At 45.4% G+C, this 24,293-nt stretch overlaps 1 protein-coding gene across 1 annotated transcript in view; it reads left to right on the top strand.

Annotated features, from left to right (window-relative positions):
- The window catches only part of RGS22 (regulator of G protein signaling 22), a 1,820,811-nt gene that overhangs the window by 1,308,508 nt on the left and 488,010 nt on the right, over nt 1-24,293 (top strand). The window contains exon 19 of the mRNA XM_086966055.1: nt 12,240-12,398. Coding sequence (XP_086822181.1) covers nt 12,240-12,398 — 159 coding nt within the window. The remainder of the gene's footprint in view (nt 1-12,239; nt 12,399-24,293) is intronic.

Raw genomic sequence — 24,293 nt, 5'->3', positions numbered from 1 at the left:
TGTGAGAAATTTGTTACAAACATGATGGGTTGAGGACTGCTCTGAATCTCATTTTTTGGATTAAAACATTTTTCTCTATTAAAATATTTAGCCCGTTTATAGGCGTGCCTTACCATCCTTTTAGGGTAGCCTCTCTCTAGGAATTTGGTTTTCAGGTTTGTTGCGTGTGTCTCATAATCCTGTATCGAGGTACAGTTCCTTCTAAGTCGAAGAAATTGTCCGAATGGGATATTATTCTTTTGTGATGCTGGATGGTTACTGTCATAGTGTAGCATACTATTTCTATCCGACGGTTTCGTATATAATTCCACCGTCAGATGGCCATCTATGTGCTTAATAATAATATCAAGGAATTCCACATAGTGTTTGCTAATGTGTGATGTGAATTTCAAATTTACATCTCCCAGATTAAGCCAAAGGAGGAACTCATTAAGAGTGTCTATCTCTCCTGTCCATATGAAAAATATATCATCTATATAACGGCCCCATTCCGAGATGTTTTCATAGAATGGGGCGGTTGTATTGTAGATGTGTTTATCCTCAAATCTGGACACATATAAACATGCCAGACTGGGGGCACATGTGGCCCCCATGCTGGTCCCCTTGATCTGTCTGAAAAGGTTGTCCCTATATATAAAAATATTATTTTTAAGGATCAGGGTGGTACAATCTATAATGAATGTCTGATGGTCTGTTAGGTCTTGTTGGTTATCTCTAAGAATCTCTTCCATAATCTCAATGGTGTTGTCCTGGGGGATTTTGGTGTACAGTGCTTCGATGTCCAAAGTCACTAACACCTGTGTCTCTGGATTGAAACTCAAACCCTCGACTTTTTTAATCATAGATGTCGTATCTTTTACATAGGATTTTTGTTGTTGTACTAGGGGTTGTAAGAAAACCTCCACATATTTGCTTAATGGTTCAGTGAGGGACCCTATGCAAGATACTATGGGCCTCATTGGGGGGTCAAGGATGTCCTTATGCACCTTTGGTAAACCATACAATGCCGGGATTAAAGGATCTGTATTGAGCATGAATGCAAATTCTTCCTCACATATAATATCGTCATCTTTAACCAGTCTTAACATTTTCTCTATTTCGCCCTTTAAGGTATGCCATTCTTCCCTATTCGATTTTTTGTAGTGTTCGCTATTGTTTAAAAGTTTGAACATTCTATTATCATAGTCTTGGCTGTCCATGAGTACTACGCTACCCCCCTTGTCTGCCGGCTTCACTGTCAAGGCAGTATTCTGCTCAAGAAGTTCTAATGCTTTTTTCTCTTCCTTCGTCAGGTTGAAGGGTGCCCAGTTTTTCTGTTTTAAAAGATTATCTACGCTTTTATCAACAGATCTTTCAAAGGCTTCTACATCCTTGTGTACAATGTTCAATGAAGGGGTCCATGTGGATTTGTTTTTTAAACCTGACTTATTTTGTCTTGGGGGTTTCTCTTTACCATCAAAGAAAATTTGGAGTCTGACTTTTCTGAAGAAATTCTGTAAATCTCTCTCTAAGGCATATCGATCCACAGGCGAACATATCGCGTATCCTAAGCCCTTTTCAAATAATTTAGTCTCTATTGGAGTTAACTGATGGTCTGATAAATTAATAACAGCTGCTTTTTTAATATTGTTTAGTCCCACTGTTTCTGGCTCCTGGTTCGAGGACGTTGAGGGTTTTGGACTTGTGTATATTGTGTCTGATGATTGTAGTGGTTTCGACCTCTCCCTCTCCCTCGTTCTTGACCGAACATTTGATTGCGTTTGTCTAAAAAAGAAAGACCTTCTTTCAAGGTTGGTTGTTGTTGTTTATTGGAATCCCCATTTTTTTGTTGTTTATCATTTATTGATTCCCCCTCTGAGTCTGTACTCGTATATGAGGAATCGAAAAACCTCACCCTTCTCTTAGGTTGGTTTCTAGGTTGATTTTGCCACTGCCTGCGGGATTGGAATTGTTCCTTGGGGCGTTCATAAAAGTCTTTCTGTAGGTAGGGGTAAACAAATTCGGGGTTATAGTTTTCTATGTCTTTTTTCAATTTGTTACTTTTCTTCTTAATCAGATATTCATTGTATCCTGCTACGTCATTTTGAATTTCTTCTAGCTTAGCTTTAGCATCTTCCAATGTTGTGCTATCTCTTAATTGGCTCTCCAAATCCTCTATTTCTTTCTTTTCAATGACTAGAAATTCATTCGCTGTTTCTATAATTAGTAGGATCCAATCCCTACTACACCGGTTTGCCAAAAGTGTCCATTTGTCTATAAATTTCTTATCTGTTATAAAGATGCCCGGTTCATTAGTGACCTGCAGGCCCTTGGGAATAATCCCATTTTTACAATATTCCACTAGGAACTCCGCATGTAGTTCCGCTCTTATCACTTTCTTCTTTAGATTCCAAAGTTTCTCCCATTGTTCCTCGTCTGTTTTATCTAATCTTACTGTGGTGATATTACGAGATCTACCATTAATAAGTTTGTTGAATTGATCTTCAGAAAAACTATATGTTTTTATACCTTCCATTTATGAAATCTTATATTTTTCTTTCTTATTTCATACTGAGGTATTTTTTAAAATGTTACCTCTCTGCTAATTTGCAATAAAGCTCAAAAACCTCCTCAGCTGACACTCAGTGCACACGTATAGAGAAATGCCCAAGAATCTACAGACAACTATAGATGGCAACCCCTTACCAACGGGGACACATCCCTGTACGGGTTGTGTAAACTGCTCTAGTATCATCAAAGGTGATTAAATTATAGTAAATGACAAACTAATACACATTAAAAGTTTCATCAACTGTAGGACAAAGAATGCAATCTATCTCATCCAATGCCCCTGCCAAAAATCTTATGTAGGCGAGACATCTAGGGAAATCGGGCTACGATTGAATGAGCATCGATCAGCACTGAGAACAAACAAAACAGGAGCACCCCTCACTGAACATTGGAGGATAGCTGGCCATGTGATCGATGATATGAAATGGTGTGGTTTTGAAAAAATAACTGGCAGCATGAGAGGGGGTAATCAAGATGATAAAAGGAAAAGTAGGGAGCAATTGTATATGTCCACCCTTAACAGTGTAAGATGTGGTTTGAATTCAAGAGAAGATTGGGAAAAAATTATTAAATAGGGTCAGACAGATTTTAAATCACCAATATCCGTTAGTACAGTACAGATATTAAAATACACCCAGAAACTGAGTAGAACCGGGTGTAGGTTTAATATGAAACCAAGTGAGTGTGTTGGAATAGCGCAGAGCCTCAGTTACCGCCATAAATGAAATAGAACTGGTTTTTAGGAGAATATTAAATCATGGTAGCACGCAGGTGGTTAAATAATAAACCGCTAGAAACACAATCAAACTGGTTGTAAGGGGAACATTAAGTCATGGGAGCGTGCAGGTGGTCAAATAATAAATGATATGACCGACTGGTTCCTTACAACACAAACGCCCCTTACAAGCATAGCTGTTAACATGTTACTTTTTATTAGAAAAACGGAAGTTGAGAATAAGTAAACCATATATCAACATTCTAGCCGCGAAATAATTCTTGACCCCGTATCACCCAACTCTAGTATTTCCGAGATAATACCATAGATATGCCATATAAATGCGTGACTCGGTCTCCACAGAACTAGCAATCAATAGCGCAATGGAAACGGCATTGAAATGCCGTAGTAACGCGCTTTGACTAAACACCAATGAGGTCAAGCAGGCAAAATTCCATTAGCAAATAGGAAGAAAATACAAAAAAAAAAGGCGAAATGCGTCCGTTCACCATAGCAACGCCGCGGTGATTGGCCAATTTTAAACCAATGAGAGGACAGTATACGGGCGCCCAATTAGAAAATGGGATGCTTAAAAACCCGGAAGAGCAGTAGTCGGCGTTCTTTTCATTCTGTAACACACCGACTGAAGGAATAACGAACGGGCTGCCGGGAGTAAAGGAGCAGGGAGGCCGATGTAAAGACCGCTGGTAAGTTAAAATCAGAGCTATGTCCCGCGATACTCGAAGAACAAATCTTTAAGCACTATTGAAACGAGGGTTTGGATAATAGCTTTTTACTCCCAATAACTAAAGAGCCAACAAGGTATAATAATTTAAAACCTTGAGATGCTTTTAAAGTAACAAGGAATAAGGTGACTGGAATAATAACCTTAGAACACATTATAAATGGCAGTATAGAGTTATGTTTACTGTTACAAGAACCGAATCAGAGCATAGTATAGAGGATACCAATAGTAGTTATAATATTGCGACACATATGGCGAATAATAACATCTTCATAGGCAAATGACAAATTGATGAGGCCACCCCCCTTTTTTGTCTTTTGGCGCTCAATTTAGAACGGACCCAATTGAAAACGGATCGCAGTGGAAGCGAGTTTCTAGCAACTATATCCTTTACCTAGATTGAATGGTGAGTGATTACCCAGTATTAAATAAGGTTTTCAACAGTGAAGGCCTAGAATTGATATTAAAACATAAAATTGTAATTCTCCAGGTAAATTAACGGCAGCTACGATCAATAAAACGGTGGCTCCTCCTGGCAGTCAAATATCCAGCAAGACAATGCCCTAGAGACAGGTACAAAATATAATGTAAAATTTTAAATAAATAGGGGAATAAGAGATATGTAACCTAAAATACTAAGGTTTCCATTTATTTTGTTTCTTATACCTTAGAGACACTTGATGTGATTGAGTAACATAGACACATGACAACATAAAGGAACGTTGTCAATATTTCTCTACCTAGGCAGGTATGTAAAGATGATATATCCTGCCCAAAAATCTTTTTAAGATAAATGAAAATATCTTCAAAGGTTCTAAGAATAAATAAAGAATTAAGAATTGTTTATTCCACCCAGTGACATCACAACTTGCAAATTGAGCACAGCATCCTGGGACGGGTCTATCATTCCAAAGCCCATAGGATTTTTTGACAAACAGCATTTTTCCAGTAGAGATAAGAACTCCATCTGGAACAAGGTATGCGTGCTGATGAGAATATTATTAATACGTTCTTAATATGTCTAAGTGAGGGGTTGACAGCATTGGATAACAATTCCAAGGGAAAGGTAAACAACTTTTGTTTTGTTATAAGCGTAGAAATGTGTAGTGACAATGAATAATATGTCTGTTGGAGGGATGACATGTACATGAGACCTTAGAAGAATTGGAATATCATATTGTTGGTGTTCAATTACAGTGTAAAAAAGATGAACTACTGTTTGAATAAGGTATCCTAAGAATAAGATAATAAGAAAGAGCAATCACTATTGTGATATGATGTTGGACATAGTGATATGATGTTGGACATAGTGAGATGTACTCTTAAACTGCACCAAAAAATGAATGGTAACTCTGTGTTTTTTCAAATCCATTCAGAATCAGTCCTGAAGAAGGTGTACTAGCAGAAAACCGAAACGCTGCGTCGACTTTTTTGATTCTTTGTGTTTTTAATGTAATTTTTAATAAAATGTATAACATGTTGTTTTTAAAATTGTGAAAATGAAGAATGAAGTAATTTTGTATCAAAATAAATCTAAACAGAGTTTTACCAAACATATATTGTGGGGATCATCTCTTTTTTAATTAGTTAATACAGCAGTATTTTATGATAACTCATTATTGCCCAATGCTAAGAGACTGTTATAACTTGAACACACCACATTGTACCTTTGCCTTTCCCGCCCAATTGATGGCATGCTGTCCTTTAGATAATAGGTTTACCCCTAGGAATACTTATTGAAATTGGACATACCCTTACTTTGTCCATTCTCTTGGGACTTCTTTCTTTTAAAACATTCTTCCCCCCAGTCCCCTACAAGTCTGCGTGGGGTCCTCCTTTTTCTTTGTAACCTTCTTTTTTCCAAGCCAGCAAGCGCAGATCCGGGAAGAGCAGTACTCCTTAGTCACTTTTTTACTAACTTTTTTCGATCTGTTTTGGATCTTCTCGAGTCGTTTATCGACTCCGGTGCCGATAGGGATGCCCGGGTTCAAACCCTGTGATGACTGTAACCGACTGATGTTGGTTACCGACCCCCACCGTCTGTGCCTTTATTGCCTCGAGCCGACCATGATGACAAGTCGTGCGCGACTGCCGGGCCTTGACGTCGAAAGCTAGGCAGGAGCGGTCCCGTAAGCGGCTCGAGATCCGGCAGTCGGCCCTGCGCCGCTCGAGGTCCCGGTCCAGGAGGAGGTCGAGGGACCGGTCGCGGGGCCACAGTCATCACAGCTCGGCGAGTCGACACCACTCGTCGGGCTCTAAGTCCTCAGGTAAGTCGAGGCACAAGAAGTCGAAGAAGCGACATCGGTCTTCTGATTCACCCAGACGCTCGTGCGACGCGGCCAAGGGTTCGGGCGGCACCACCCACGCGGCTTCGCACCCGGTGGTCCCTGGGCTGATCGCGATGCCGGAGGAGATCAGCGCCTTCCTCGCGGCCATGAGGTCACGCTTCCCACTGTCGGGTACCGTTGAGGCGCCTTCGGGCCATGCGGACCCGTCTGGGAGCCCAGGCGGGCCGGCGGCTTCGGCCCCTGCGGCGCCGGTCCTGACGCGGCAGGGCTCCTCCGGATCCAGGCCTGGATCAGGGTCGACGCCGGCTCACAACTCCTCCACTCCGTCACCAAGGGTTTCGCCCCCGGTGCTGTCTTCGGGCGGCGGCGACGGCGATCCCCTCCCCGGTCGTGATCCGGCGTCGGAACGGCGTCGCCCAGCGCCGTCTTCGATGCCGATAGGTGAGCCTTTCACCGACGATCCGGCTCCATCATTTCTTCCTGACCTTCAGGAGATGGATGATGAGGGGGATTGGGAGGGGTCTGAGGACCCTCTGGCACTGCAGTGTCAGTCAAGTTAGGACTGGTCGGACGAACTTGGGGATGCCAGTGATCTGGACACTGTTTTTGTCTCTCCTCCTACCGTGGCTATGGAGGAGGGGGCTGCGTACAGTGTGGTGTTGACTTGGGCAGCCAAGGCCTTAGCTTTTGAGCTCCCAGTCGCGACCGTGAGGACTAACCTCCTCACTGAGGTCCTCAAACCGCAGGCAAGATCCTCAGAGCCTCTCCTGCCATTCAACGAGGCCCTCACTGACGTTCTGTTGGGCACCTGGTCCAAGCCCTCCACAGGCCTCCCTGTAGATCGGAACATGGCCTGACGCCACCGCCCGGCTCCGGGCGACTCCAGTTTCCTGTCCGTTCACCCCACCCCTGAGAGTCTGGTGATCAAGGCCTCAACTTCCCAGACCGCATTCCTGACCGTCCCTCCGAATCGGGAATCCAAAAGGTATGACCAGTTCGGTAAGAAGCTGTTCTCATTAGGTTTGGGGTTGCGGTCTGTCAACACCGCCTGCCTTTTGGCCCGCTATTCCCACTCCCTGTGGGATACGGTTGCGGAAGTGCTGCCGCATTGCCCGGCGGAGGTCCAGGCAAAGCTAAACCAGGCCCTCATGGAGGGAAGGGATGCAGCACAATACTCCATTCGGTGCGGACTGGATACCACAGACTCGCTAGGCAGGGCGATTGCAACGACATTGGCGGTTCGCCGCTACTCCTGGCTGAGGTCCGCCAACTTTTACGATATCCAAGCATCCCTTATGGACATGCCCTTTGATGGCCGTCGCCTTTTTGGTGACAAGGCATATAGCGCACTGGAACGTTTTAAGGACTCCAGGGCTACGGCCAAGTCCTTGGGCCTCTGCCAACGCCAGCAGATTTCCGCCTTTCGTCCCTTTCGTGGCCAAGGAAGAGGCGCCCCCTCACGTCCAGCTTGCCACATGCCGCAGAATCCACCTCAACGCGATCGCGGACGTGGTAACCGCCGTGGCAGTGCATGGGGACACGGGCAAGGCCAGTCCGCATCCACCCTCGCAGCATCTGCCTCAAAATCCTCCTAGTCCGAGCTTTCAGGCCCACTCAACACCAGTGGGGGGCATGGATCGCCATCACCTCCTCCACTGGCACACCATCACATCAGACAGGTGGGTGCTGCAAATCGTCCGAAGGAGCTGCTCCCTCCCCTTCGAGGCGACCCCTCCAGCCATGCCACCGCAGTACCACTGCATGTCTGGGGATCACTTGCAACTTCTGCAGGAGGAAGTTATGGCCCTCTGGCCAAGGGGGCTGTCAAGCGCGTTCCTGGGCCAGAAGTAGGACTTGGTTGTTATTTCCACTATTTTCTGGTACCCAAGAAGGACAAAGGGGGCCTACGTCCTATCTTGGATCTAAGGAGCGTTAACGGCTTCCTCCGGAAGGAGAAGTTCAAGGTCCTAGTTTATTTATTTATTTTATTTATTTTATATTCTTATAGAGCGCCAGATTAGACTCCCGAAGGGGTATCTCCGCGCTGGACCCAGAAGACTGGATGGTAGCATTGGACTTGCAGGATGCGTATTTTCACATCCCCGTCCTGCCGGCCCACCGGCGTTACCTGTGGTTCACGGTAGGCCACGAGCACTTTCAGTTTACCGTGCTCCCCTTCGGCCTTACCAGCGCCCCACAGGTGTTCACGAAAGTGATGGCTGTGGTCGCAACTCATCTGCGCAGATTAGGAGTTTCAGTCTTCCCCTATCTCGACTATTGGTTGTTGAAGGCGGGCTCGCCCCAAACAGTCTTCTCCCACCTCCAGACTACGGCCGACCTCCTGCATTCGCTGGGGTTCTCCATCAACGTGCCGAAGTCACACCTGTGTCCCTCTCAAAAGCTCCTCTTCATCAGAGAGATTCTGGACTCAGCGCAGTTTCTGGTTTATCCCCCCGAACAGCGGGTTCGGGATATTCAGGCTCTGATTCCGGTCTTTCAGCCTTTATCCGGAGTCTCGGTCAGGTTGACGCTGCGGCTCCTGGGGCTGATGGCCTCCTGCATCCTTCTGGTGCATCACGCCAGGTGGCGGATACGGGCTCTGCAATGGGACCTGAAGTTTCAGTGGGCACAGCATCAGGGCAACCTGTCCGGCTACGTCCAGATCTCGGAGAGCACTGCGAGACAGTTGCAGTGGTGGCTCACAAACCGTGATTGGGTAAGCGGAAGATCTCTCTCCCTTCCCCAACCGTAGCACGTGGTAGTGAATGATACGTACCTCCTGGGTTGGGTGGCCACATGGGAGATCAGAGGCCTCTGGTCTCCGGCGGAGTCCCGGCTCCACATCAACCTTCTGGAGCTGCGGGCGATCCGGCTTGCACTGAAGGCATTCCTTCCCTCTGTCCAGGGAAGTATAGTGCAGGTGTTCACGGACAACACCACCGCCATGTGGTACTGCAACAAACAGGGCGGGGTGGGGTCGTGGACCCTTTGTCAGGAGGCTCTGCGTCTCTGGACATGGCTGAAAAACCAGGGCGTCACCCTGGTGGTTCAACACCTGGCAGGTTCCCTGAACGCCAAGATGGACGATCTCAGCCGCCAGTGCATGATGGATCAAGAATGGCGTCTGAACTCTGACGTGGTGCGAGGCCTCTTTCGGCAGTGGGGAGAGCCTTGGTTGGATCTATTTGCCACCTAAAAGAACGCGCAATGTAATCAGTTCTATGCCTTGGAATTTCCAAGGCGGCACTCGCTCTGAGACGCTTTTCGTCGTGAGTGGAGCTGCGGTCTGTGGTACGCATTTCTGCCTATACCACTTCTGCCCAGAGTGCTGAAGAAGATCAGGAGAGACCGGGCCCATGTCATCCTTGAGGCTCCGGACTGGGCACCAAGATACTGGTATCCCGAGCTACTTAGCATGTCAGTCCATCCTCCAATTTGTCTACCTCTTCAGGTGGACCTTTTGTCGCAGCAGCAGGGGACTGTCCTCCACCCGAACCTGTCCAGCCTCCACCTCCATGCGTGGAGATTGAGCGGCGACAGTTAAGGCCATTTGACTTGCCTCCTGAAGTATGTGATATGATTCTGGCAGCCAGGCGTCCCTCCACAAAAACGGTATACGCCTGCAGGTGGAATAAATTTGTGGCATGGTGCACAGCAAAGGCTGTGGATCCTCTCTCTGCCCCCCTTTCAGAGGTTCTCCTCTTCCTTCTTTCTCTTGCCCAGCAGGGCTCTGCTCTGGGCACTCTTTAGGGCTACCTCTCTGCCATTTCAGCCTTCTTGAGGCTTCCTGATCAGCCTTCTCTTTTCAAGTCCCCTATTTTAAATAGATTCCTGAAGGGCATCATGCACATGTTCCCTCCTGTTCCTTTCGTGATGCCTCTGTGGGACTTGAACCTAGTTCTTACTTATCTGATGTGCGCTCCCTTTGAGCCACTTCACAATTGTCCTCTCCGTCTTCTAACTCTTAAGACTGCATTCCTGGTTGCCATCACCTCTGCCAGGAGAGTGAGTGAGCTCCAGGCTCTTTCTTCTAAACCTCCTTTCCTTTCTGTCCATCCGGACAAGGTTGTGTTGAAAACACGTCCTTCGTTCCTGCCCAAGGTAGTTACAGCTTTCACATCGGGCAGTCCATCACTTTGCCCACCTTCTTTCCGCCTCCGCATCCTTCTAAGGAGGAAGAGAGGCTCCAACGTCTGGACCCAAAACGTGCGCTCTCTTTCTACCTTGATCGCACACGCCAGTTCTGGGTGGACGACCAGCTCTTCTTTGTTAGTTACGTGGGCGCTAAGAAGGGACGGGCCGTACACAAATGGACCATCTCTAGGTGGGTCGTATTGTGTATCAAAGTATGCTACTCTTTGGCTCGGATGGAGCCCCCTGTTGGGCTGAGGTCCCATTCCACTCGGGCCACGGCGGCTACTACTGCCCTGGGTCGGGGAGTCCTCTTGCAGGACATCTGTCAGGCAGCTCCGTGGGTCTCGCTGCACACGTTTGCTAGACACCACTGCCTGGACATCCAAGTCCGGAGAGATTCCTTTTTCGGCCGTTCCGTTCTCCAGGACTTTCTGGTGTGATCTTGGTCCGCAGACCCACCACCGGGGTTGGTATTGCTGGGATATCTATTCTAAGGTAAGGAATCTAACACTAACCTGTTTCTTTCAGATGAACAAGTTACTTACCTTTGGTAACGATATATCTGTAAGAAACAGTAGATAGTGTTTGATTCCTTACCGCCCCACCCATCCTCCCAGTTCTGCGGACCGATATCTAGGGTTAAGGTATTTCCCTTTGAGGGCCCTAGTTTTATGGCACCAGTGTCGGTCCCTGGCATGGCTCTGCGTTCCTGGCGCGGAAAGTTTTGTACAAGAGCTGATGTCTGCTCGCGCGGGCGGCGTCTAAGTACTCCGACGATGTCATCCTGGCGACTACGTCGCCGGACGCGGAGCCAGAGACGACGCCTACCGACGCGCAGGGCTGCTGCTACGCAAAACTTTCCGGATCCAGTCTGATGCCTGGGGATATTCTAAGGTAAGGAATCTAACACTAACTACTATTTCTTACAGATATATCTTTACCGAAGGTAAGTAACTTGTGCATATAGTGATTAACTTTCCCTGGCTAGACTGCATCGAGTTGGTTTCCTCCTGGAATCCACTTGTCATTGTTGCGTTGCCGCTCCTGCCGACTTCTATCATATGGTATGGTTGTGTCCTAAAATCAAAGAGTTTTGGTCTGCAGTAGTGGATTAGCTGACTGAAGTGCTGGGATGGGAGGTCACCCTTTCCTTGATGATTTGTTGGGGATCCTTGTTGGCTCTGGGGGAACCAGAGCTGATCGGACGTTCTTGGGTATGCCCCTTGTGGTTGCGTAACGAGAAATTGCCACTCACTGGAAGAATCCTGCATCGCCTGCATTTTTGCAGTGACGACAGGGGTGGACTGGTGTGTACAACAACATGTTCGAGTGTGGGGGAAAAGCCTTGGTCAACTACCCTAAGTCACGCTGGTAGATTAACGTCCTGGTGCTTCCTTGTGCCGTGATATTGCGCAATTTAAAAGCCTGCAAAGTGGTCATATGCTGTATTGTTTCTCTGATGTGCTGTATGTGTGTCTTGTTGAATTTTCTGTGCAAAAACTCAATAAAATCTGTTTTATCAAAAAAGAAAAAGAGGTATTTCAGATTTAACCTAAGATAATTAGGATTAAAAGGCAGTAGGGTGATATGGTGGAGATGGAAATGGTTGCACATATTTACAGAAGGGCAGAGATCATAATTGATGATTAATGAACAATGACTTGACCTTAGTACGCGGATAATTGTGACAGTGCATATTTAATCGATTTGATCTACTGGCTGTGCCATGACATTTCACAGGTGTTTGCCTTTGCTCTACTCTAGAGTGACATCATTCTATGTACTATGATTTTCTATTGTTACATAGGTAATGCAGCTGGGCGGAGGATGGGGAAAGATTCTTCAGGATCGACTTGCGTCTGCTGTCCTGTTGGAAGTTCAGAAGTATGTGAGGATGAGGATAGAAAAGAAGTGGCTCCCATTGTTTCTGGCAACAGATGAGTATAATGAACGGCAGAAAGTTCAGGTGAGGATATTATTCACACGTTTCATGCTAGTTTGATGTTGCAGCAATATGCAGTCCAGAAGAGATTTACTAAAGTCCTCAGTTCACCATCTGAAATATTCAGCGTAAATTGGCCAGCAACATTGTATTCATGCATACATAAGGAAGGGGGCTGTTTGTTGTGACTATATAAAATAGTTTACTTCATAGTTGTGTTAAAAGAAATAATATAGGTTTGTGGAATCAATTAATGCATTGATGGTTAAATGAGTGTGAGTAATCCAGTGAACATGTATTTTCTTACCTGGGTGGTGTTTGGGGTGCTCTATATAGGACAGTACCAACACATGCAGCAGGATGAAGAATATTATATACTGTACTCCTATGTTTTATGGACAGTTATTATATTGTCTCTGTAACAATCAAGATTTAGCTTCCCTACAGGGGGATTCCCTATGCGTGGTATACTTCAGGTGTCCACACAGTGTGTTTATTAGTATTCCTGACTTCTCAATAAGTACCTGTCTTACTGTGGTCGTGTGCTGGGAGCTTCTGCTTGTTGCCGTCCGCCCTCTCCCATCTCTTGTGAAGAAGAGACTGCGTACTAGAGTGGCTTGGGTTTCTGGGAATACCTTCAACAACAAGCCTAGTCCTTGACAGTGGGGTGTAATGCTATAAAAATGAATTAACAAATCCATGTTTATTAGTACGCTTGTTCTAAATAATGTGCTATCTGACTATTTTTACTTTCACAGGCATGGCGTGTATATAGTTATTTTTATAAGGAATGTTCTACTGCAGTGTTATTTTGCATTATGACTGCTATAGAGTACCTCCGTCCAAAACTGTTTCACACACAAGTAACAGATGGTTTGGACGGTACCCTTGAATGGGCAATGTGCAAGAACTAGGGGCATATGCAGGTAGGCGTTTGCGATTCGCAAACACCGAAATTCGCCGAATTTCGGCATTTGCGAATCGCAAACGCCCCTTTGGTATGTAGGTGGCATTTAGCAAAATAAGGAATCGCAAAAATTGCAATTCCTTATTTTTCTTATACCATTTAAGGAATTGCAATTTTGCGATTCCTTAAATGCTATGTAGGGGTGCCCTAAAAATTGCGATTTTGGCATAAGGAAGCGCAAAATACCACCTACTTCAAGTAGATGGTATTTTGCGATTTGCTTTAAAAATGCATTTGTTTAAAAAATTCAAAGTGCCATGTAGCGCCCAGACATGCCCTTAGCGCATGTATGTGCGCCACATGTACTTTCAGGCACATTCCAGAGGTGCAACAGGTGTCCTTTGGACACCCTGGCACCCTTGGAATTGCGATTCTCAAATTGCGATTTTCTCACAGAAAATCGCAATTTGAGAATGTATCTTCATTCATTCCTACGGGCCTTTTGGCCCATAGGAATGAATGGGACACTCATTCCTTAATTGCGATTCGCAATTTGCTAATCGCAAATAAGGGGGCACATGCATCAATGAAAATTGCATTCGCAAAGGGTGCAAATCGCAAAATTTGGCCTTTAGCAAATGCAATTTCATTATTTGGAATGCATGACAATTTTTGTATTGTTCGCAATTTAAGAAATCGCAAAATTGCGATTTCTTAAATTGCGATTGCATTTAAGGAATCTCAAATTGAGATTCATTAAATGCAATGCATGAAACTTTAAAAAATAGCGAATTCGCACCTAGGGGGAGCAAATTACCATGAGGTTGAACCTCATGATAATTTGCGAAAACTTTGAAAAATGCACTTTTGTGCATTTTTCAAAGTTTCATGTTGTGCACACACATGCCTTTAGGGCATGTGTGTGCACAGATTGATTTCAGGGGTGCAACAGGGTGTCCTTTGGACACCCCTGCACCCTTGAAAACGCATTCTTAATTTGCGATTCGCAAATTGCTAATCGCAAATTGAGAATGTCTACCCATTTATTCCTATGGGCCTCTAGGCCCGTAGGAATGAATGGGGAGCTATTCCTTAATTGCGAGTTGCAATTAAGGAATTTTAAGAAATCGCAATTTATTTAGCAATTCCTTCATGCATAGCCATTTGCGATTCCTTAATAGCGATTCCTTATTTTTCGCTAATAAGGAATCGCAAATGGCCATGTTGATGCATGTGGGCCTACGAATGTTAGAGATTCGCAAAATATTTGCGAATTATTACCTACATTCCATTTTGCTATTCTTAAATAGCAATTCCTTAAAAATCGCTATTTAAGAATCGCAAAATGGAAATTACCTACATATAACTACATATGCCCCAGTGTCAGTATCGAGCACATCTTGTTGGCCTTGGAAGGGCAGCAATAGGCTTAGCTAATGTAGAGTCAGCATTTCCATAGAGTGGGATTGGAATACAAAATTAGATTGTCAAGTAATTTGGACGTTAAGATTACAGTTTGGGTTTTTGCTCAGGAGGAATGTCTTAACAGCTGTGGAATTTGATCTTGAATCTCTAAATAGGGAACGAGGCGTAATCCTTTATATTAAGCATAAAATATGTGAAACTAATAGAAAGAGACTATGGACAGCGCTTCCCCTTCCACCTTGTCCACGCAACACTGTCTCCGACTGCAAGGAGGAGGGCAGTGAATTCATTTTTATACAGTTGGCATTATCACCATCCATTAAAGTCCAATTATACCGTTTTTTAAATGTCTTTCACAGGAGCCAGACTCCATCCATACCTTTTAGTTATTCTGTTTCAATAGGCTCAACCAAATAAGATGTATATCCACTTTGATCAAGTACAAGTTAGAAATTACTCAGCGGCTTTTGGTGGCAGACCAGCCGCGCGCCGTGCAGGAAAGAGCAGTGAGGCGGGGTTTCGAATCTACAGACGACCACGAGGGAAAATTAAATAACTAAATAATTTTCCCTTGTCATCTATCAAAATACCCCCATCCGGTCCCACCTCTCTTACCTGCACGGGCCGGAGCTGTACAAGACATCTGTCTCCCAGCTTTTTGCAAAAACATGTGCACATGTTCATATTCATTTTTAAGAATATAGGACCCTCCAGGTCGTGTCACCTTTTTATGTTTGATAAGACTTAATCACATTTAATGCAGGGAAAGACTTGGGGTAAGCTTTAGAGTTTGGCAGACAGAGTAAGGGGACATTCAGTGTGGTGGAGGATTTTACATCCACCACCCTGCCTTCCCTCTGGTGAAATCTCTAGGTTTGTAGGACTGCAGTCACGGAGGTGCATACACAGCCATGTGAAACTTTGGTGTGCATCTGTCATTGGTGATGGACACTTACACCAAACTTTTAAAAGTTTATCCTTTCTAAAAGCAAACTAATGAAAGTTTCAAACCATGGTGTGTGGGACATTTAAAACAAATTCTCTGTTCCTCACCACCAGGATATTCTAGGAGGTGGCAGTAAAAATAAAAATTCGACCGCCCACACTGAATAGGGTGGTCGATCAGATAGATGGCTTACCTCTGACAACCCGTTATCCCCCGGGCCGTTGTTGGAAGCATTATGCCAATGTAGTACATTTTATTCTATGTTGGGACAAAGTAGCTTGTCCTCATAACTGTAAGCCGGGCCCATGGAGTCTTATTTGCTTTAGGTAGATGCGGGACGTCTGCCAAAAAGTGACAGATGCACTGTCTGCCATAATAAGACTGCGTTGAGATCACTGGCACTCTAGATATGGTGAATGGGGCATCCAACTCTTTTTGGCAAATGTCCCACTCCTTCAAACTCTAAATAAGGCCCTTCATTAATTGAAGCATAACTCACTACCAATTGTGATGCCTCCTTTACATTTGACGTATTTACCTAATATTGCACCCAGTTGCTTAAAAGCAACGAAAATTGTGAAGTGCAAGATACAATTGGTGTAATTGTTTCAGCCAAGGTGCTAGTGCTTTTGAGCGATCTGCTGCTTAGATCTGGTCAGACACAAGCGAGACACATGAACTGTTACCAGAAGCAGTGGAGAGACTGTTGGTTAAGGGTGAATCTGACGTGCTTATGTTTTCTGGACCGAAACAGTGGTAGCTTCAGAGTCCTCCAGTTGTTGTTGGAATCTGAACTGCAACTCATGTGTGCTCCGGTCTATGATGATTGCAATGCATTGGATTTATGGAATAATGCTTTAGTTATTGAAGCCAAGATGTTCCCAAATGAATGGAAAATGATGCACTCTAGAAGGCCTGTTTACTTTTAATTCTCTTTAAATATGAAGTGAAGTTACATTCCACAGAATTAAATAATTGTTTATGCGGTGGGATAAGTGTCATACTCTCGGGGTATATGTTTTTATATGGTCACCATAGTGGAAATGCATACCATTGGTTACTTACTGGGAAAAAAGATTTTGTCAAAGTTGGACATATTTATAATAAGATAAAAGGCCAATAAAAACAGCACACAGCTGAAAAAACTCAATAATTATGATCTGGGCCTATTAGAGCAAAATGTGTAGTGTACAATGTGTAGCTCAGTTAACATTAGGAAACAATATGTCCAGAACAATTATTTGCAAAACAACATAATTTCTATTCTCTGCCATAATAGCTTCGTCTATGAAGGGACATTTTAAGTCAGAAAATATACTTTTAATTGATGTAATTATCACAGCAAGTAAAAAAGCAAGACAATAGTAGCTGTGGTGTGCAGCAGAAAAATAATATTGCCAGTTATTGTGCTCAAACTCTCTCCACTTCTGCAGTAACTTATCAAGGGTTTCGCCCCATTACTAGGGCAACATAAAAAGCTGTTGGTGTACAAGTTTTCAAGGACGAAAGTGAAATCGAGCTTTTATCTCTGTACTAGCTTACCCGTCGCGCGTTGCTGCGATCTCAGAAGAAAGGAAATTTAAGGAAACTTGTTATGATAACATTCAACTTACATTGTGTCATTTTTATTGAAACTTATTCATTTTAATATGGAAAAACATTTTAAAGTGTTGTTTTAATTCTGTTTATTTATTCGAGTGCTTGTGGATACACAGTATTTTTTGTTTTCCCGTCTGGTGCGTACACGAATAAATCAGAAGGTTTTCCGACGTGTGAGCTGGCCACATACAGTTGTCCATGTGAGAACCACGGATTCTCCAAATCTAGTCCACACACTTGCAGCGATTATTCTCGTGCTTTGTTGATGGTCATTGCAAAAGCGAATTGCACCGGAAACTGTAACCGTTCAGTATTGGAAAGATTATGAGGGCCCTAGGGGGGCCGATATTTAACAAATTTTTCTTTTTTTTGTTTTTGCTAGAAACCTTCGCGGGAGTATACTCAACAACTTTTAACAATTATTATTTTTGTTTTTGCTAGAAACCTTCCTGGGAGTGTACTCAACAACTTCCCAAAGTTTCATGCCGATCGGATGAATGGTGTAGTAATGCATAAAGGACAAACAGACAGACATACTTTTGTTTTTATATATATAGATAAACAGTTAAATGATGTCCATTTCCTATGGTCCTTGTTAAACACATATAAGAGCAGTCTGTAATGTACATTTCTAAATATGACTATGGAGTGTTGTAGCTCTCTACTCACCGACCCTTTTATTGATATAATTGATAATTTACCTAGTTGCTATGTTAGGAGGAAGTGGCATCATAATGAGTATGCCCTTTTACAAAAATATTATAACGTAGGAGTTATCACTCCTTTTCTGTCTGTACAGGCATAGCGTATTGATGTGCTTCTAAGTTAGAGGCATATTTTCTGTGTTGATCAGTCTGTTTTGTCCAATTGACATAATTCATTCTGTTTATTGTAGTATTGCATTTGTCCCTGTGATAAGAGGTGAATTATATGGTGTAAATCTGTTTATTGGATTTAAACAGGGAATACAACTATTCCCACCTACAGCCACTGGCTGTTGGGGACATTCATGAACCAGAACAGGCAAAACAATCAAGGAAAATCAGGAGAGAGGGGTCCTAAAGGAAGGTTGGGATAGGGGAGGGTCCATTGTGGTCAAATAGATGAGGTATCTGTCAGGTAGGTTACATTTACACATCCGAGGGGGAGGAGGCAGGGTAGGGTAGGCACTCTGTGGTTCAGTCTGGGGCCTGTCTGAAAGGTCAGCCTGAGGACACATAAGTATGCTGGACAGGTCAATTCCCTATATTTGTCCGAGAGATATCTTATGCATGGACCCAAGGTATTAGCAGATTGTGGCAATGTATTAGTCACAGCCCCAGTCAGTTTCTCCATACCCTTAAGATTCCCACAGTTTATGAAGCCAGTCCACGCTCATCAGGACTGGTTTTGTGCCCCACCGGTTTAGCAGAAGTAGCTAGGCAGCTCCAATCATTAATGTAATAACTCGACCCTTTGCTGATTTGAAGGGGTATGTTAAAGGATTCAGTAGACCCAATAGGATATGACTTGAAAAGCGAGGGATATCGGTGACGCAGATCTCATCTACCACTGCCATAACATCCCGCTAAAAGTGTTGTGCCCTGGGGCAGTGCCAGGGGCGTGGGTAAGAGTACCCAAAAGCCCACTGCAGTGCCTGCAAGTTCCGTCACTTCTCCGTTTCTACTGGGCAACCCTAGCCAGAGTATAGTACCAGTAATGTGTCATTTTGAGAAACATCTCTTTGCAAGAGGTATTACGTGCAGAGGCACATGCACGGTGAAGGATGTTGCTCCATTTTTTAGTGGTAAATGTGCATTCACATTCCTTCTCCCATCATCTCTGTGCAGGTGATTTGACAGGCCTTGGGTATATATTAAGAAAAACGTAGAGATCTGAGATAAGGCGCTTGTCAGATGTGCGTGTTAGAAGCCATTTCTCAAAAGCAGTAAGGAGCCTAATGGCATGGGGGCAAATCAGGGGGTGGAAAACCCAATGCCGGATTGCTGTGTATTGCCAGGAGGCCTCGGGCAAAAGACCATTTGCTGTTCCTATTTGTTGCCTATTCTCTTACAGTTGGCTTCCTGCCAGTGTATGAATGCAGAGCCATGCAGCGGGGGAGGGAAGTCTGGGTGCCCTTTGATAGGTGTCAGGGGGAGAAAGGGGTAGACAGTTTCTTTAGGATGTGCACCTTGTTCCAAAGTCCTATTGTGGCCCAAAGTACCTGTGAAATATAGGCTCAGGTCGGTCAGTGGTGTTTCAGAAGCCAGGGTGCCTTCCAGCAATGAATACCGGCTACAGCGTGGTCCATGACACACTAATGCTTCTCAGTGCTAGGTCTAGACCATTCCACCATGTAGCCAGGGGTGTGAAATGTAATAAAATATCTACATGTCCATGGGACAGGCTGCTTCAAAAATGTACTAGTCTGTAAAAAAAAAATGTGTCCCTTTGGTGCCATGCAGTGCAGCGGCAAATTATAGGAGCTATGATACTGGCCTCTCTTATTATGAATAGGCTCATCTATAGAGGGGTTTGAATAATAACAATTCTCTTTATTTGCCACCTTTCTATACATACTAGGGCTGGAGGTAGCGGTAAGCAATAGTTCCAGGTTTGGAATGCCTTTTTGAGTCTGTGCAAACCTACTAACTTACATGTTCTAGGGGTTTTCTTCAGGTCTTCTCTAATCTTTTTCCATACTGAGAAAGTTTGGAAATTTACTCCTGACAAGAGCAGAAGTAGTACTTCTTCCAGAGTTGGGAAAAAAGTGTTTGGCCGGAAGGTGAACTTGTAGACACTCAACAGATTTTTGCATGAGCAAATCTACACATGCATAAGCGCTTGTGCTAAAATGCAGGTCACAAATATTTTCTAGAAGTAAGATTTCCTGGCCTACTTCTGTAAATTCTTGTGAATTCATGATACCTGTAAATCTGCATTAATGCAAGGACATATACTGTGAGTGACTTTCTTTAAGAATTGGGTCTCTAATTAGGTCGGCATTAACCAAGAGACTCTCTCTGTCGGCTGACTTCACTGTGAATGACAGCATTCTGCTCTTTCACATGGAGCTTAAATCGACTGACTCTTTGTTCAGTGCCAGGGACTACTGTGGTAATGTTTGCTTTTTGAGATCAAACAGTATTTTGGCTTTTTGCCAATGTTTGTTATAATGGTGTGGACCCAACAGCTACCACAACAAAGTTTTATAAAAACCATGTCAAAACAAGACACACATTGACAAAACCAAAATGCTGACCACCAATGTAAGACCTTTTGGCTTTGCCAGTGCTTGTTTATTTTCATATTTCTCATAATCTTGTTGAAACTGGCTACACTGATTCCATTATGTATATTTTTTGAACTTCTAGCATGCATCAGCATTTTACCAAATGTTGCTTCCAAGAAATGGTACTTAAAATTTCACAGTAGTTTAGCAAAAAAATGTTTTCCTAGTTTGCTTTCAAAGTAAAATGCTCACAAAAAAGACAAGAATCGTCAATCTTGCTTTCAAGCTTCTGTCTATATGTGCACCTAATTAGCGAGCAATCAAGGCGCATTATACATAGTCTCATATTGTTAAACTTTGCAAATGTGTGCATACAGTTATTTACCAGAACCGTTGTCAGTAGTCCAGTCCGAGCTTACAACATTTCCTTAGAGTGCTTACCCTAATAATGAAGGCTTTGTATTAATGAACCATAAATACAAGTTCAACCAGCATTAACGTATAGATACAAATAATACCTTAACTGAAGACAGTGCCTTTCCCTGATCCATAATGTGGATCTGTAATCTGGAAGCCAAAGCGTTTGTTCTGGAGGGTTGGGCCTACTTGTCCCAAGAACAAAACAAACATGAAAACGTGTTGCTCTTGACCCCAAAGAATGTGTCCTGGACATCGGCTATAGCAATTTACTGTCTGATAATAACATGATAGGTGTGGGATTCCCAACCCACTCTCCGATTGGAAGAGGTAGCCTTTCTTCCTCGCCATATGTATGTGCCTTTTTCCCCTCCCAAATGAAGTCTTCAATGAGGCGTTTTATCTTGTCAAGTGCTTGTGGTGGGAGTGGTAGAGGAAATGTCTGCATAACATATCAAATTTTTGGTAGAAGTATCATCTTGACTGCGGTTCAGCGTCCCATCCAGGAAAGACCAGGCCCTTTTCATTTACCAAGGTCAGACTGGGCAGTAGCTTGCAGCATAGCGTAGTTGCGTTTAGCGATACACCCAGAAGTGGGATAAAGTTGTAGCCCCAGATAGGCCATACCATATGAAGCGCAGGCAAATAGGAAACAGTTTTCTAGGAACACTTGATAGGTCTTTGGAATGGTAAGGCTGAGTGCTGCAGACTTTTGCAGGTTTGTTTTAAAGCCAAAGGACCGTCCAGATGCCTCCAGTTCTTATATTACCACAGAAAGTGAGACGAGCTGGTTTGATACAATCAGCAGAACATCATCAGTGTATAATGCGTTTTGTGTTCCCTGCCGCACATGGAGATGCCTGTGAGGTCTCGGTTTCTATAAAGTCGTTCAGCAAAGGGTCCCATATAGAGAGCGAAAAGCATACAGAGTGCCTCTAGAAATGTTAAAAGGCTGAGAGAGGGTTCCATTAACCCTCACTATTGCCCTAGGGGATACATACCTACATTGGATCCACGGTCAAAGCCGTGTGACCAGACCAGACCTCTCTAACACCAAGTGAAGATACAGCCAGTTTACCTGATTAAATGCTTTCTCTGCGTCGATGGAAAGTAGTAGAGTTAGATTTCCAGAGTTAAGTGCCTTGTTAAATAGGTGACAAAGGGGCGTGGCCACGGAGGCGACCAAGATGGCCGCATCCGCTTGAAGCTCCGCCGGTCGGGCTTTCAGGCTTCCAATTAGCTCGATGTAGGAGCTAGTACTGGCAGCTGGACACCATCCTGTAATGCCCTGGAACATGCGCAGCTCCCTTTGATGCCTTAAGCGTGGCGACATCGAGCCTGGAGACGCACAGATGAGAGTGGGGACAGGGATCTGAGGCGGCATCGCGGCCCACATCGTTGCTGCGGAGTATTGCTGCTGGGGCGGTGAGTTTGCGACCGTTCCCCCTCGGCTGCCTTTGTTGTTCCTTTCCGCCCGACCGGCGGGCTTCTTGCTGTCCGCTCCTTCCCTGCCGCCCCTCCAGGCAGGCCTCATGGTCTCCGGTGCGCTCGCGGGACGCCTTGGCCTAGTGGGCGTTCCGAGACCGGGGCCTGTAGTGCTGGGACCGGCGGGGTTCGGGGGTAGATCTGCGGGGAGCCCAGGGGTTCCGGCAAGGAGCTGGGGCGGGGTGGGGCATTTTGGCTTCCCCCTCGGCCCCCCTGAGGGGGCTCTGGTACCGGGGGTATAGAGGCCTGCACCGGGGGTCAATTTACCGGTGTTAAGGGCTCTGCCTCGTTCTGGTCTGGGGCCTTGTTGGGGGCTCTGGCTGCATTTGGGTCCCTGATAGTGTGTGTGGTGCCCGCATGGTGCTACATTCCGACCCGGCTGCTGTGCGCTGGCTAACGCCTGCAGCTACTGCTCCACTCGTGGGTTTGCTGGTTCTCAGAGGCCTGGGCCTTTAGCTGAGGGGTCCCTGCCTAGACGAGACTGCAACATTGGCGACGCCTCGCATTGCTGAGTCCACTGACTGCCCCAACTACTCGTCACTGGCGGGGTGCCTGTCGCCGTGCTCAGGCCTGGTCTCCTGGTTTGCTGTACTACCTATCTGTGGTACCGTGGGTGGACTGGACACTTGCTGCCGCGTCGTGGCCTGGGCCTTCCACAGCTTCCCGCTTTGCAGAGACGCGGCGGCCGTGCTCGCACGACCACATCCTCATGTCTCGCCTGGCCTCTTCGCGGTTCCTACATGGTTGGTCCCGCATTGTGATTAGTGATCGTTTGTTCCCTTTCTATTGCCACTGCACTGCTGACTCCTGTCGTTCCACGATCTTTGCCTGGTGTGGACGGTGCTGCCTGGCAGCTTGGCTGTGCATCTTCCACTCATTTGGCGATTCCCTCTCAGTCGCTCGGTCTGTGCAGTAGTGCTTGCCTTGCACTTATCTCTGTTGGCCCCCCTTCTGGATTTAAACACAATGGTGAAGAAAGACCCTAAGCAGACCAAGCTGCAATTCGATAAAACTCTGGGTGCGGCGTCCGATGCTCCCGCTGATCAAACTGCGGCGGCCTCCGATCCACACGATGCTGATTGCCCGGCCTCCCTTGCCACGGCCATGCCAGCTGAAATGAGGGCCGGTTTCAAGGCGTTGGATGGCTGGTTTGATGACCTGGATAAGAAGCTGGCGGATATGGGAACCATAATCCAGGTTCATGATCGGCAGCTGGATGTCGTGGAATCCAGAGTGTCAGACGTAGAGGACGGTGCTGCATCCTCCTTGAAGCTGCTGGAAAGAGTCGAGAAGATCCTCAAAGATGTGGCTATTAAGAACGAGGAGTTGGAGGCCCGCAGCCGCTGAAATAACATACAAATTATCGGCGTTCAGTAGACGACGGCCACCGGCCGGATGGACACGTTTGTGGAACAACTACTAACGGAATTGCTTGGCAGGGAGGCTTTCACGCAGGGCTTCGTGGTGGAGCGCACCCATAGATCACTGGGCCCCCGTCCTCGGCCGGGCCTGCCTCCAAGACCCATCATCGCCAGGCTCATGAACTTCCGTGACAGAGACACTGCTCTTCGTGTGTCTCACGGTAATGGGGACGTCCAATGGCAAGGAAATAAGCTGGCTTTTTTACCGGACGTCTCCATTGTGGTGCAGGAGGCGAGGCGCAAATTCCAGGGGGTCAAGGCAGCTTTGAAAAACTTGGGTCTACGTTATGGCATGCTTTACCCAGCGAGGCTCAAGATGGACATAAATGGCAGGTCCCGAGTGTTCGATACTCGACCGAGGCGCAGGAGTTCTGCCGAGAATATAAGAGGAATCATGCTGGGGCATCTGGTGCGGTGGGATCTGCTTCCCCACCACAGGGGGACTCACAGACAAGTGTGGAGCTCTTCTCCCAGCCCGAGATAGGTTGATGGACTCTTTTCATGTGCC

This window comes from Lissotriton vulgaris, chromosome 4_1 (assembly GCF_964263255.1).
Source record: "Lissotriton vulgaris chromosome 4_1, aLisVul1.2, whole genome shotgun sequence".
NCBI lineage: Eukaryota > Metazoa > Chordata > Amphibia > Caudata > Salamandridae > Lissotriton > Lissotriton vulgaris.
This window is presented reverse-complemented; position numbering and strand designations above follow the sequence as displayed.